At 38.8% G+C, this 15,282-nt stretch overlaps 2 protein-coding genes across 2 annotated transcripts; both read right to left on the reverse strand.

Annotated features, from left to right (window-relative positions):
- Positions 1–259: 259 nt before the first annotated feature.
- Positions 260–7,463, reverse strand: edem1 (ER degradation enhancer, mannosidase alpha-like 1). Its single transcript, XM_061043016.1, has 12 exons — positions 6,852–7,463; positions 5,865–5,937; positions 5,187–5,290; positions 4,849–5,020; positions 4,515–4,698; positions 4,212–4,386; positions 2,878–2,998; positions 2,608–2,778; positions 2,438–2,511; positions 2,238–2,334; positions 1,496–1,681; positions 260–1,391 (listed from the first exon to the last, which is right to left on the reverse strand). The coding sequence occupies exons 1-12, from the start codon at positions 7,319–7,321 to the stop codon at positions 1,302–1,304; spliced, it is 1,917 nt and encodes a 638-aa protein (XP_060898999.1). The 5' UTR covers positions 7,322–7,463; the 3' UTR covers positions 260–1,301.
- Positions 7,464–8,728: 1,265 nt separating this feature from the next.
- arl8ba (ADP-ribosylation factor-like 8Ba) lies at positions 8,729–15,153 on the reverse strand. The gene is made up of 7 exons (XM_061043018.1): positions 14,933–15,153; positions 11,621–11,701; positions 11,417–11,490; positions 11,226–11,319; positions 11,068–11,135; positions 10,385–10,455; positions 8,729–9,598 (listed from the first exon to the last, which is right to left on the reverse strand). Exons 1-7 carry the CDS (start codon positions 15,149–15,151, stop codon positions 9,549–9,551), a joined length of 657 nt encoding a protein of 218 aa, XP_060899001.1. The 5' UTR covers positions 15,152–15,153; the 3' UTR covers positions 8,729–9,548.
- Positions 15,154–15,282: the final 129 nt, after the last annotated feature.

Raw genomic sequence — 15,282 nt, forward strand, 5'->3', positions numbered from 1 at the left:
CAATTCTCAGGTTAAAAAGTCAGTTCCCCAAAATGTGGAACCTTTCCTTTACAGATCATTTGAGACACTCTTGCTCACTCAGTATGTTTAATAAGACATTAACAACTCCAGAAAATACAACTCAACAGGAAAAGGAATCGAACATCACAGTCTAGGAGACACTTTCTAACTTTTTTATTTATCACAATGATAAATATTCATAGTATTGAACTGCAAAACTGTCAAACTTTAAGACCGCCCTAAGACATCAAAGGCAACAGCATTTTAAGAAAGTTTTATTTCGTATGAAAGCATTCACTTGTTTTGTCTCTCTGAACCCTGAGTTCTGATCACATGACAATTTTTTGATATTACGATGTGCAATTATGAGAAAGAGCGACAGAAAATAAGAACTTCCGTCAGCATGGAGCAAAGTCTGTGTAAGAAATACGTTTTCATTCAACAACATAAAAATACAATTTATGGCTTGTTTCATCATGTTTTTAAAAAAATGAACGTTAAGTCACAATCAGTGTAAAACAGAACACAGACATGGAATGAGACCTTTTGTGCAATATCAACCATGACCTCAAAAAAAGTCCTTTGTTATCCATAACCAGCACACACTTTGTTTCATCAAAATAAGAAAAAAAAACTGAAGGCACTTTAAAATAGCCAGAGTCCTCCTGAGCCTCCCTGTTATTGTGTTCATGAGCAGCCCTTATGTTAAAGTACTGATGGAGTCAAGTGAATCCACTGCAGAGGCACTAATCGTCATGTTTAGAGAAGTGAGTGTTTGTAAAGGCTTTTCATTTTAAATAGCTCTCTAGATGGCACTGTTCCCGTAAACTGAAAATAGTGATTCACAGCTCGGCTGTAACGTCAAACACACAAACAATGTACACACACTCATCTGAATCAACACATTAACAGATTTGTTTTTGCTCTGTAAAGTTATTCTAAAACACTTTAAACCTAATTTCTTCACCAGCCATTAAGAAGTGATGCATTGCTCGTCATTTTCCAGAAGAAAGATTGTTACACTTTTGCAACTACGTGCTCAGAGCAAAATGACTCACACAAACGCACACTTTTAATGAATGCAGCATGTGATCAAACTGCGTGCTCAGGTTCACTTTAGTGTCAGCCTCCTGAGCAGCAGAACAGTTGGATGAGGACTTTGACGGAGAGTAGATCCTTTCTAACATCTGCACTTGAGAGGGGATGTGTGTATGTATGTGTGTGTGTGTGTGTGTGTGTGTGTGTGTGTGTGTGTGTGTGTGTGTGTGTGTGTGTGTGTGTGTGTGTGTTGTATTTCCTCCTTAGAAGAGCCCCACCATGTGGTCGATCTGCCTCATGTAGACACTCTTCAGTGGCAGTGTGTAGCGCCGCTCCTCTGGGATTCTGTCGCACTGCAGAAGGGGATTAAAAAAAAAAAGAAAAAAGAATCAAAGTACATTTTTGAAGGCTTTATTACAATATGACATGAGTCACTTTGAGATGTGTTGGGCCATACGTTGGTGATGTTGCTGGGTGTCGGCCGGTGATTTGGCTCTCTTTCTGACAGCAACCCCTCTTCACAAGGAAAATCATCATTCCACTGTTTCTCCCTGAAGCGTCTCTCTATAGGTACCACATGGCCCTCTGTGGTGAAGATGTACTTGTTATCTGATCGGTGAAGTGGGTTGTCCTCATCGAACAGCTGCAAGGCGACAAAATATAGTTCTTTATATGACAGTACAAGACGGAATGTCATTCTGACAATGGCTGGATGACACAAACAAAATAAAAGTTATTTCTATTTGATTACCTTAAAAACCTGATTTAAACCCTATAAATGTAGTCACTATATCGATGTTAACATCAATAAAGTGACACTTATAAGGTTTCTTGTGGTGAATATTTCCTAACAACCATTACTACGTCAAATATCAAAGTATGTGATGAAAAACATCTTCCTTTTTTAATTTTTTAGAGGCTTACTTGTTTTTTTAATGTTTGGATTTGCTACTGTATCTATTTTGTGTACCTGTCATCATTAATTAAATGTATTGATGGAATTATTTTGACTATTCTATTAAAAAGATATACCGTACACAACATTCAAGAATGTGTGACATTATATACATAAAGACAGAAGAAATCAAGTATATCCTCTGTAAATGTCTCTGAGTCATGACTGTCTCTTGTGAAATTGAAGATTTTCATAAAAAATTAATCGATTAGCTCTATCATGGCCTGCTCTGGCTGTAACTCACCAAGTAAAGGTATTTGCACGTCTCGCTGAGGAAGAAGCTCTCCATGCGATCCTCTTTGGATTTGTCCACCACATGGTGGATAGTGGCGTACCCACATCTGAAAAACACAGCTCAGTCAAATAAGACATGTCAAAGCAATGTAAAAACTCACAGGAAATGAATAAATACAAGTAGAAACATATTTATTACATGTGCCGCACCTGACTTTGGCATTTTTCTCGAGGCTCTGAAGAATATCCATTCCAACGTGCAAATAGAAAGGATTTTTGGTCGCCTGTGAGGAGAGAAAAGACTCTCAGGTTAAAAGGTAAATATCATGTAAACCAACCGCCAGCACCAGTGCCGTGTTATACCAGGTCAGAAGTGTTACCTGGTACAGCAGGTAGGTTGACTCGACCAGCTCTGGTCTTAAAGGGTAGAAGAGCACATCAGGAGCCTGCAGCTGCCAGTTGTATCTCTCGGGCAGAGCGCCATAGCGCTTCCAGATGGCGTAGTAGAAGGCGTGCAGACATATGGCATTATCTACATCACCGTTCAGCACCTTCAGCAACAGAGAAGGATAACACCTTCCTTTAGATACACACACAACAACAAATGTTTAACACTCGTACAAAAGACTTCTGTTGGTGCATATTTTAACCTGCAATCCAGGAAAGAAGGCCTGAAGGGAGTCAATCCAGGTGTTCATGATTTCACCACTGAACATGTTCACGTTGACATAGAGAGGTGGGTCCCCCTCTCCTTCATTACAAGACTCTCTTCTGGATGAAACAAATCACAGAGCAGGTGTTAACATAACATACTCCTGCTTTTGACTCGTAGATGTAGAGTGGAAAAATTGAGCTCGTCTGCTTTACATAATCATTCATCAGGCATCCAAAATTTATTTTTTGCCACTGACCAGTCCTAAATTATTATTTCTGTTGCTGTCTGACCTCTCCCTGTCTGCCTGCATGTATTCATCCCTCTCTTTCTGTCTCTGTTAATCAAACTGTATTTCTCACTCTGGTCACAGCAGATTGTTGAAAAGAAGTTTTGTCTTGCCGTTGTTGCCAAGTGCATGCTCATGATGGATGAATGCTGGGTCGGTTTAAAAACTATAAAAAATGAATACTGTCTGGACCTGCTCATTATAAAAAAAAAAGTGTCATAACTTTTGACGCTAGATAAATAAAAACTGACTGATGTATTGAAGAGTGAAGGTTGCCGCCCTTGCTCAAGGGCTGTTTATCAGTGGCTCTTTTCTACTTGAGTGCACATGTCTCATCAGACACCTTATGACAAGCCTCGACCCTTCAATAAGAAATAATCCTTCCAATAATAAACAGAGATTCATCTATATACATGTGAATGTTTCAGGGACAAACCTACAGTGTCACAAAGGGTTTAGCAGACTTCCCATTGACATCATTGCAAGTTGGCATCAGAATTACTCGTTGGTCAAACTTGTTTTTGAATATTTTTATCAATTTAGGAAAAAATATATATATTAGGTGTAATACAGCCGCTGCTGCATGTCCGGATTATCAAAACTGCCAAATTGCAAAAATGCTCTACTACCTGGATGTAAACCAGCACAGTTGATGGAAGTATCTCATAGCAAGGAGTGGTTTGGCAGTGTTTTGATCTAGAAAATGGAGATCGAGTTGTATGTAGGCTATATCATGTTAAAATGTCATAACCACTTGATCAGAGCAATGCATAGCCAGCACAGGCCGTATGGATGCTAACCTGCAAGGAGGATCGAAGGCTGGCGATGCTAACGTTAGCCACACTCTGCAAACCAATTAGACATTGTTTACCCGCACACGCTATGAACCCGTGTTTAGCCGTGTTAAATAAATTCTGCTACATTTTGACTACTCTCTGAGCGCTTTCTTAACTTTAGGCTCGTCAACTAGTCTGTATTTACTTTTTGCGGGAAAATAGTCACTAGTACATCCCTAGTGTCACACCTTGAAGTGTTGGACTCACCCTCTCCTCATGTGGTTCTGGATGCTCTCATAGGCAGCCTGGAACATCCTGTGGTCCTCTTTCTCTCCAAAAAGGATATATGATTTGAGCAAATACTCGTAGAAGGAGTCCATACCGGCTCCCAGACCACTCTGCTTGCCCACCCACTGGCCTGTTTGGATATTAACTACATTCCCTTAAGAAACACAGGGAGAAATCACAGCAAGTTGCTTTACATGTTTTAAAAAGGTCAAGGGTGAAGTTAAAGGAGACAAGGAAAAGAATATCTTTTCATGCAACTACACAATACACATCCGTGCTTACCTAACAGACCGGTTTCATTGTTCCTCAGGTTCCACAGAGCTCTAACAGCTCGTCTGGCAACCCACTCAAACGTGGAATCACCAATCAGACGGCTCAAAATCCCAAACTCCACCAGCAGGGACCCAGCTCCAGCAGTACAAGTCTCATTGATGCTATCAGGGGGAACTCCAGTTTTAAGGTTCACCTGGGTTTAAGATACAAAAAAGTCAAAATGCTGTGTGATACACACATTTGTATTATTTGTAGAAAGTAATGCAACTTCACTCATATGACAGCTTGCCTTTTATGTCTATGATGATGTATTTAATAGAAATGTAGCCCTACAAAAACTCACCCTGGGGTAAGGAATGCCAGTGCTGGTGTTCTCAAAGGCTGGCAGTAAGCGGACAGCCAAGTCATGAGCCAAATGAAGCAGCTCGTTATCGTAACCTTCAAAGCCCACGTTGCCAAATGGATGTTTTGGGTCTGTCAGCAGGATGTGAGAGGAAATAAGGCTTCCCAGGATCCTTCAAAGAAAAGAGAAATATCTCATTAGGGTTACTCACTGAAAAAAAAAAGGCATTATCTGAACCATATTGATAAACACTATTTCAGGCTTTGGTCTATCTTTTACTTGTATAATAGTTTCCCCTTTTGTGTGTATTTGTATATAAACAGCAGCAACATTTGTACCTAATGTTTGCCTCAAAAACTTGCACAGTTGAGTCCTTGTCGAAAGATACAGTATCTATTACCAGCTTGACGGCTTTCTGGAACTCGGTCACATTGCCGAGCACCTGCAGAGAAAAACCCATTATTATGTAACCTCCTTATGTTGTATAAACAAGCTTATTTGGCTGCAAATAGGTTCTGACTGGCCCTCAGATATTTTATAAAATTATTATTTTTTATCATTATGAATAGTGGATGGCTTACTTTTCTACAAGATATCATTTTGATGCTTTGTTCCTTTTTTTTAGTTTCAGACAGACAAAGTTAGAGTTAAACATACCAACATGCAGTTAAGAAACATGGCTCCACCTGAATTCCTGTCAGGTGTTAAGGTTACAGACAACATGCACCTAACAACACAGGAAGTGTGAGAACCACAGCACTCCTGAATGTGGGACTGTTTCTTGCAAAACAGCTGTTAAGATAACATAAGACTAACAGAAAATGGATTAAGCTCCTTTCCAATCTCATATTTAAGCATACTATCCTTCCAAACATCCAAACTTAACAATAGGTGGGGGATTGTAATCAATCCTGCACATAATAGATATGTTTAAGTAATAATGTTGTGTCTTAAAGAGCTGTGAAGAAGACAACCCAGCAGGACATTAACAGGCACATCGACTGACTGTAACTTACCAGTAGGGTGTCTAAGGTGTCGATCAGGGTGAGGGAATAGTTCCCCAAGACATCGTTTATGTTGATGTTTGATCTGAAATTAAAGCAGTGAAAGAGACTCATTGCTGTTGCGCAAAATGAAAAACAAATCATCATCATTTAGCACACTGAAAGACACTGAAGGAAAACTTGTTTTTTTTAAACTGTAAGTACAGAAGTTGTCTGATTTTGGTATGCAAACACTTCTTAGGCTTGCTGAAATATGACAGTAAGTTAACTACACACAAACTCCTTACATTTTTGTCTTTAGATAAGTGTGATATCTTGGTAGGGAATTATTAGTCTACTTACAAGATTAACCTTGAATTAATCTGCAACTGTCTGGATTATCAATTCATTATTGAAGTAATTCGCAAACAAAAATGTGAAATATTAAATACATTTAATGAAAAATTGGAAGTCTTCTGAAGACTTTTTGCCCACAGGGAATGGAGACTATTTCCCTTTTCGGTTTTACAAAAAGTTACTGTTTTGAAGTTGTTTAGGCAGCACTGACGCTTCAGGAAGCGCTTCAGATGGTTTTGCATTAAGGTACTTGATGTACTAAGCGCTCTTCCAAGAATTAATTGATGTTATTTTGTCAAATTGTTGTCTTTGTTGCATTTGGCACAATCATGTGATTTGAATTTTTTCAATATTTCTGGCATTAAAAAGTCCAAAACATGAAGCACATTCAGTAATAAATAATCATGCAACTCTTGGATGCAGCTGTAAAGTTTTTCTCTCAACCTTCATCCATAACTGGAAAATTACAAAAGATGGAGTTGTTAAGAAATCAAACAGTGTGACTGAAACATTGAATAGTTAGAAGCAGCAGACTGCAGAGTGAGAGCAACTAGACCTGCAGTGCTTTTTAGATCGATAACAAACTTAAATGCAAATATAACAGTCAGTACAGTTAGTATGTAAATGACTTCCTGTCCGCTCAGGTAGCCAGCTGTGACTCACGGGTTCAGCACGTCTGGTCCCCTCCCTTCACAGTCTATGGGGTTCAGCTCGTCCTCAGGGAAGGCATATTTCATGTAATTGTCATATCCAAAATAAAACATTTCTTTGGCCATGTCCTTCATTTTCTCCCTCAGTGTGTCAGGGAAGGAGCTGTATCTCCGGACATACTCGTCCTTGTTTCCATCGAAGAAGCTCATGTAGGATCTCTTGGGTGACCCCTCTCCCACCTTTGCACAGGTGCTTGCGGGCTCTTCATATTTGGGGCCTTGTATTCGTTGAGACCAGGAGCTCCCCCCTGGGTCTGTCCCCTTTTCCTCTCTGAATAACAAGTCTAATTTTTGCAAACTAAAACCGAGAGGGAAGTTGAACCCCCAGCTACCGCTAGGACCGAGTCCGAAAGCTAGCCACAGCACACAGCTGACTGAGAGTCTCAATACGACAAGACCAACAACTAATGACCTCCATTGCATCTTTGATCCGAGTCGATCTTAAAACGCATAATTTAGGTTCACACGTACCCGATGAGTGAACAAATGTGAAGTCCTGTTAGTCCGGCTGCACTACAAGCACCGCTGGTTGTAGTGATTCCGCCTTACACACTTCCTGTCAACATACCAGCCTTCGCAGAGATCCTGACATCTGATTGGGTTTGCCCTTATGTCGTCATAAATTAAATAGACGCGAGTTCGTCCTTTGATTGGCCCAAGAGCTGTCAATCTTTTAGTTAAGTTCCACAGTAGCCATGACGTGTCGAACTTTATCCTATTAACCAATTAGAAACAGCCACAAGAGTGAGACGTTCAGGGGTGCGGAAATTTTAAAACCAAAACATAATATGTTTCTGGTCTCTGGGATTTTTAGATGCAAACGCAGAAAAATGTGGAGAATCGCGCAGGTTTAACACACACATACATACCTGAAAATATAAGAAAAACGTTGCAATAGAAACCCCATAAATGCAACATGTACATTATGGCCTACCAATCACTTATATAGATTATTTTTGATCAATAGTGAAGCCAAAAAACTATCAGGTGGCTGTGAAATATCCCTTGACTGGTTCGACTGTATTCTTCTTAAAAAGGTTTCTGGAGGATCGATGTACCAAAAACCTTCATCAAATAAATAAAAAGTTCAACAAGACACACAAAAAAATATTGAGCTAAAATCTATAAATATGCAAATCATTTTATTTTACAAATGGAAGTGGACACTTTTAAAATGCAGAAGTTCTGGATAATCTGCCCGAGGAGATCAGGTCACAAGACTCAGTGACCACTTCTATTTCTCCTTGAACATACGTCTATCAGAGCACTCTTCCTGTGATCGCTCTATTGCTGATGATTGTGTTGTTTTACAGGTTTGATTGAGTTTGCCAGTTCTAAATGCCTTTCATGGCTCGATGCGCTTTGCTTTATTCTTTCTAATGTACTAAAATTAGTTTAGAAAAGTACTCTATAAATAAAATGTATAATTAGATTATTGTTTTAATGTGGAGGGAGTTAGAGGGATCATAACTTCTGTTGAAGATTCTATGTTGGCCAGATCACAGTCCAACTTTAAACAAATATTAACCCTCCGATCGATTTTGGGTAAAATCTGCATGTGAAGCTCCAACCACTTTTAAACTGAGCAGAGGTCTTTACTTTTACGTTGAGCTAAAGCTACAGGTGGTATTTGAATGTTAGCTGCAGGGAGTGTCAGGGAGACGTCCCTGTTCACCGCCTCGACACCAGGAGATGTTCTGGGTTAAGTGGTGAAACATCTATGAGTGGTGGTCCCCAGCTGATGACCCTGCAGCTAACAGGTGCGACAGTGTACAAAGTGATAATGAAACAAATGTTCAAAGCTTGGTGAACAAATACCAGAACAATGTCTAAATTAAAAAGCATGCCTTTTTATTTCTTGTATATACTGAAGTGGTGTTTTTTTGTTTAATCGACTCAGTTAGGCACACCTTGCACGCTGCTTTGCTTCACTTCAGAGGTGAGAGACATTGCAAAAGGCACTTGGTATTCTGCCGCTCTCTCAACCTCCAGGCAGCTAAAAGGGACATCATTCCACCGAGGCTGCTGACAAACAGGGGCCAACATGAACCACACAATCCTGTACAGTTCTACAGCTAGTACATTCAAACTTTAAATAGAATCATATATTCATACACGCACATCTCACATCAGTAAAAATCATACTAGCTTGATATTTGTACAGACTTGCATCAAATGACTTTCTATAATGCATCATTTTTCTATAACAACAGACGTGTCCTTGAAAGAAGAAAACATTATCTAGCAAAAGTTGACAGTCAGTCGACAGGAATGAAAACCTGCGTGTCCTAAACAGCATTATGCCTGACTGTTTTAAAACAAAAGAATATTTGATTTGATAAAAGGTAGACCGACAATTAGGTTTTTACTGCCGGTTTAAGTAGAATACAGCTTTGAAGGCTGATAATGCCAATTGTGTTTCCAAAATTTGGTCTCAGAATCACATTTTTAGTAGTGCATTCTTTGGGGTTTGTGAAAACATCACATGGTTTAAAAAAAAAAAAAAAAAAAAAAAGAGGGGGAAAATGTGTGTGTGGCACAAGCACAACAGTGCAGCATGTATGCAGAGGACAGCACATCATCGCAGAGTGATGGGGGTGTGGCATGACGGTAACATGGCTCACACAGCTGGAAAACAACTCCTGCATTTTCAGCTCCTCCTGGATTTTGAGTGCTGGATGAGCCACTGAAGTGTGATGTCTGGAAGTAGAGGAAGATTGAAGGGTTAGACTGAGCTGCACAGAACGCCATTTAAAATACTTTTATCACTAATTTGAATGCTTAAAGTAATCATTCCCCTTATATATAAAAATATTCTTATATATATATCTTATAAACTGAAATTCAAGCGACACAATTCAACAAATTAAAAATGAGAGGTCATTGATTCACAATCCAGTTGATCGTGGACTGAGCCGTTCTCTCAGACAGTTGGACATTAGGCTTACTAAATCTGTCCCACCTTTTAAATCTCATTCAAAAACAAACTTTTATAAACAGGCTTTAACGTAGACTTATTTTTTAAGTATCCTTCACTCGATCTTCTGAAATACTTTTTTTTACCAACACTTGTTTTTACCCCCGACAGTTGTAACTCCCCAAACACAACCCATGTTTTCTTTGATTTCTTTTCTTTTATCAGCGTTGTATCGTTGTTCTATGGAAAGCCAGATGCCATAAAAATAAATTCATACTTATTATTATTAGTATAAGATTCCTTCGAGCTTTGCTGAGATATCACTTTCACATGAAAGGGATGGAGGTGAGGTCACAGTGGCCCTGTGCTTCACCAACAAGATCTTATCAGCATTTCCCACAGCAAGTGGACGCTTGTTGTTACATTTTAAAACTAAAGTATGTGGATCATTGGAGCTTATCAGTATGAAGTCATAGTTTAGAGGGGGTTTGATCGGTATAACTTTAGATCTAAAAGTGAGCTGACAAAATTAGATACGAATGATCCCACAATCATATCATGAAACTTACCAATGTTGTCTTTCTCTTTGCAGGAAATCGAGTAGCAGCAGATCTCTCTGTCTTGAATGGCTGACAAATTCCTTTTTAAGGAGAAAGGTAATAGAAATAGATTAAGGATATATAGTAGGTTTACATTCAGGCAGAATATCTCAGTTTTATTAATCTGCAGCTCTTGGGGAAACACTTGAGCACAACTCTGCACTTCTTCTGTGGTTTTACCAGCTTGACAGCAGAGGGAGCCAGTTCCTAATATGAAAAATTCAACCCAACAGTGCTCAAATTTTAATTCAAGAAATGAAGTATTCTCTTTACCACAAATGTCTTTCCAAGATAACAACAAAGAGAAACAGTCATATTGTAAATAGTTACACGTTAAATGCTTCATAGGGATAAATCAGGACCTTTACATTACAATTGTTACAATTCACTTAGCAGACGCTTTAATCCAAAGCGACGTACATCAGAGAGCAGGTACAACACTAATCCATTCATACACCGCCACTGAAGCAGCGGAAGCAATGCAGGGTTAAGTGTCTTGCCCAAGGATACATGGGACATGTTGCTCAGCTGGGGTTTGAACCCTCGACCTTCCAGTTGAGGTCTGAGAGGTGACGACTCTACCAACTGAGCTACAGCCGCCGCCCCACATTACAGAAAGAACCTGTGTAAATAATAGAACTGCTCACACTTACATTTTCTCGATGAGCTGCTTCTCGTCTAGAGCAGTGGGGAGGTCCCTTTTGTTACCGAGTACCAAAACCTAAAAACACATTACAATCAAAATGTGCAGACAGAGCCCACACAAAGCTGATGCAGACATTTCCCAGAATGGTTCCATGAGAGAACTTACAGGAATTCCTTGCAACTGAGGTTTGTCTAATAAATTATGAAGCTCATTTCTGGAAGCCTCCACCTTTTCTCGATCTGCCGCATCAACCATGTACCTAAAAGTGAGCAAACAAAAAAGAAACAAAAGCGACTTTATGTCATCGCAGACATTCTTGAGACATTTTTCAGAATCTAAACTGGGGTAACACTCACACAATTGCATTAACTCCCCGACAGTACCGCTCCCACATGCTTCTGAACCTTGGCTGGCCTCCTATGTCCCAGATCTGCAGAATCAAGGAGACGTCATTACACGATATTCATGTTTCCAATGTCATTAAAAAAACACATTCACTGCAGTCTACTGATTTTATTTGATTTAATTACATAGTGATAAAAGTAGAATGATTAAAATACCTTAATGGTGACATTTCCTTTGGAGACCTTTCTCATGTTGAACCCGACTGTAGGGATCATGTCTTCACTGAAATGCCCAGACTGAAATCACAAACAAAAGTAGAGGGCATTTCTTTAAAAAAAAAAATCAGGGCAAATTCTTTCTCAGTACACATGTGGTGGGATGTGTGTATGTGTTTGTGTACACAATTATCTGGACCCACAGTACAATGTATCATACCTGCATAATATGGAAACAGTATGTACAACTGTGTGTTATTAGAAAAAATTATATTTATGACATGATGCATTGGATCTAATTCAGTTTAAAATATTTTATAAGCAAATTAAATGGCACTATAGTAGCTTCTAATTATTATACGCTGCTTTTAAGATTTTAATTATTTCAAAAATATGTTATGTCCAAACTTGTGAAAATACAGAGACAGGTACAACCACATCTCGGGCTGGGAATCTTTTTGGGTCACGATTCGATTTCAATTTCGATTCTTGGGGTCACGATTCGATTCAGAATCTATTTTCGATTCAAAACGATTCTGGATTCATGATTGAAAGTCTATTTTTTGAATTAGTACATTCAGGATCTACTCCAGTCATCTGTGAGACTGGCTGAATTTCTTGCTGCTCCATTTGGCATTCTACTGTGTTAAAGAGCTAGCCTTAGCAGGGAGTGACTGATTTAGTAAAGTTATGAATTTATTTACAATCTCACAAGATAAGAATCTCGATTTTTACATAAATCCCACCTCTATCTACATCTACTAAAAAGCTAGGACAGTGTGCAAAATATAAAAAAAACTGAATGTGATGATTTTCAGAACATTAAAACTCCCTATTTCATTGAAAATAGCAAAAAGACAATAAATCAAATAATGAAACAGAGAAAGGTTATTCTTTTGGAAAATGGTTCTCTCTATGTGAATTTGATAATTACAATACCTTTCCAAATGTTATGCTGGTTAACATAAACTGGAAAAAGTAGTGATATGCTCAAAGAAAACACCAATTCGGTTAACTAGTCACAGGTTAGAAACATAATCAGATATAAAAAAAAAAGAGCATCCCAGAGAAGCTGAGTCTACCTGAAGTAAAAGGTGTGTGTGGTGGGGGGGGGGGGGGGATGTCTGAACATAAAATTGAAAAGGATGCAATGGTTTCATTGTCTAGTTTTGTTGTTTGCATTTAGTTTGTCGTCTCTTTTGCTATTTTAAGGGTCTGGTGAACGCTCATTATTTCAACTGCAGTGGGAAGAAGAAGAATCCACGTCAGCATATAAACAATCAGTCGTATTTCCCTTTTACATCAGACCTCACAAACTGCTTATATTTCTTCTCCCTCTGCCCTCTTTGAACACGCACTGTCTGCTGTCTACACATTTCTCAGCACATGACTTGCTGGAGTCACCTGATGAGGCTAAGTGGAATTGAGTTCAGCGGTCTTATGACTAAAGAAGGAGGAGGAACAAGCCTTGCTACAACCATTCACTGACTGGTGGAGCTTTTTTTTTTTTTTTTTTTTTAGTTCCAACCCCAACAAGCAACTTCCTCCTTGGACAATGAGTTTGTGCACATACACTAAGAGCACAATGGAAAGCAGCTGTTAGTAAAGGAACATTTTCAGAAAAGACAATATTTTCTGCAGATGTGTAATCAAAGCAGTTGTTTTCGGTCTCCTGAGCACGACTTTATTACATCTACACTTGTGGTTATAGTCGCTACTGTCAAGACAAATGTTACACCTGAAACTGTGCTATTACATTCTTCATTGACTTGTTCACTATCTTCATTATCAGTTAAACAACCAAATGTTTTCTTGATTCATCAATGATGTGTTTCATGTCTTAAATGTATAAATATTGTTTAATCTGCCTGGCAAAATTCCTGAAGCCCAGGGTGAAGTTTCCAAAAAAAATGTCAGAATAAAGTAACACATCAGGTAGTCAGTAAACTATGATGTAAAACACATAAAATTTCACAAGTTAAAAGATGGAAACATTGAATGCTTATCATTTTAAGGAATAACTTTCATTGATTTAATATTTCTAATTGCTGGAGCTTGTATGTAGATGTGTTGTCACTGATGTAAAATCAAACTTTAGTTCTGTCAATTCAGTTGAAAAGTTTGTTATAAAATTAAAAAAGCACTTTAAAAGATTTAAAGCAAGGTTTAAAGCACACCACATCTTACAGTGACTTCTCTTCGCCTGTAATTTTTTTCAAAAACTGCAGAGATTATTAACAATAAACTTTAAGGTCAATAAGCATTCACTCTCAGAACTCAATTTGTATACATCAGTGCAGACTACATGCTACACAGATGGAAAACATGAATGGTTGGCAGCAAGGGGAGGAAGTCACTTGGAGTAAATGTGTGTGTGCCAACTCTCATAAGTGCCGTTGCAGTCACCAGTGAGTTCAAACAAAGCCATGAAAACACTTGTGCTGTCTACTTATTAGCCAATGAAAGATTGCTCCACCACAAACACCTGCTTTGAGAAACACTTTGCAACGTTGCACAAGAGAAATGCCTCCATCTTCAGTCACAGGAGGTCACACAGAAAAACATACTATTAGTCTGTGGGTTTGATTCAAAAGCTATAAACTATAGAGAGTCATGGCACATAGCAAATATATAAAGCATTACCAGCTTTTAATGGTATGTGTAGCCTTAGTCATTTAGATGGTGCATTCACTGTCATATTATTTAGCAGCTGGTCACCATGCACTATGGCATAAACAGATGTTTTTACCAAATATGTTAAAATAATAAATGAAAAACTTACAAATAAACTGACACAGTAGCTTTGCTTTTATAAAAAAGGCTCCAAAATGTTTGTTTTAGGGTTGAATCACTTACAAGTTGTTGCAGGAGACGTGTACAAATACCCCTACACTATGTTGTAATATGTGTTTTGGAGGGGAAATCCTTTACAGAGAACAACGTGTTTAAAAGTTGCTGACAGCTTTGCCCTACTTTTAAAAATAATCCCATAGTTTGAAAGAGATAAAAGTCACAACAAAGCAAATGCGTTCAGTTTTAGCATGTTACCCAATCATAACACAGTAAGCAACTAGCCTTAAAGGATCCACCAGCAGCTAACTACTTAGCTCAGCTGTCTTGTTGACACAAAAACAACAACCTGGCTGTATTTCAGGTTTGTTTTAATGTATGCACCGGCCCTTACATGCGTCATTTTACACCCGAAAACCAGACAGAGTAGCCCACACACAGCTTGGTAAGTGTTATCCCATTATTAAGGCTAATGATATTAGCACTTTTCTAAAGCGAGGTGGCTAGCAGCTGAGGACTTACAGCGATCACGTTTACAAATGTTGTTTTTCCCGAGTACTGGAGGCCGACCAGCGTTAGCTCCATCTCCTCCTTCCAAAACAGAGACTTGAACCAGTCCAGAAGCCGGTTTATAAGTGCCAGCATCTTGAGGTCTGTGTTTAAACTCCCCTGTGGTTGTGTCTGTTTCTCCCTCCCTGTCAGATGTGGCGTTTTCCAGTGAGGAAGGGAAGTGGGACGCATGCAGCTGTCATATGATCAGTCTGCCAAAACGATTCTGAATCCCCCCTACAGGCACACGAAGGAACCACATCGAGTTTCTTCCACCAACTTTAAATTCATTTTTATTAACATTAAATGTACAACGTAATACA

This window comes from Labrus mixtus, chromosome 7 (assembly GCF_963584025.1).
Source record: "Labrus mixtus chromosome 7, fLabMix1.1, whole genome shotgun sequence".
NCBI lineage: Eukaryota > Metazoa > Chordata > Actinopteri > Labriformes > Labridae > Labrus > Labrus mixtus.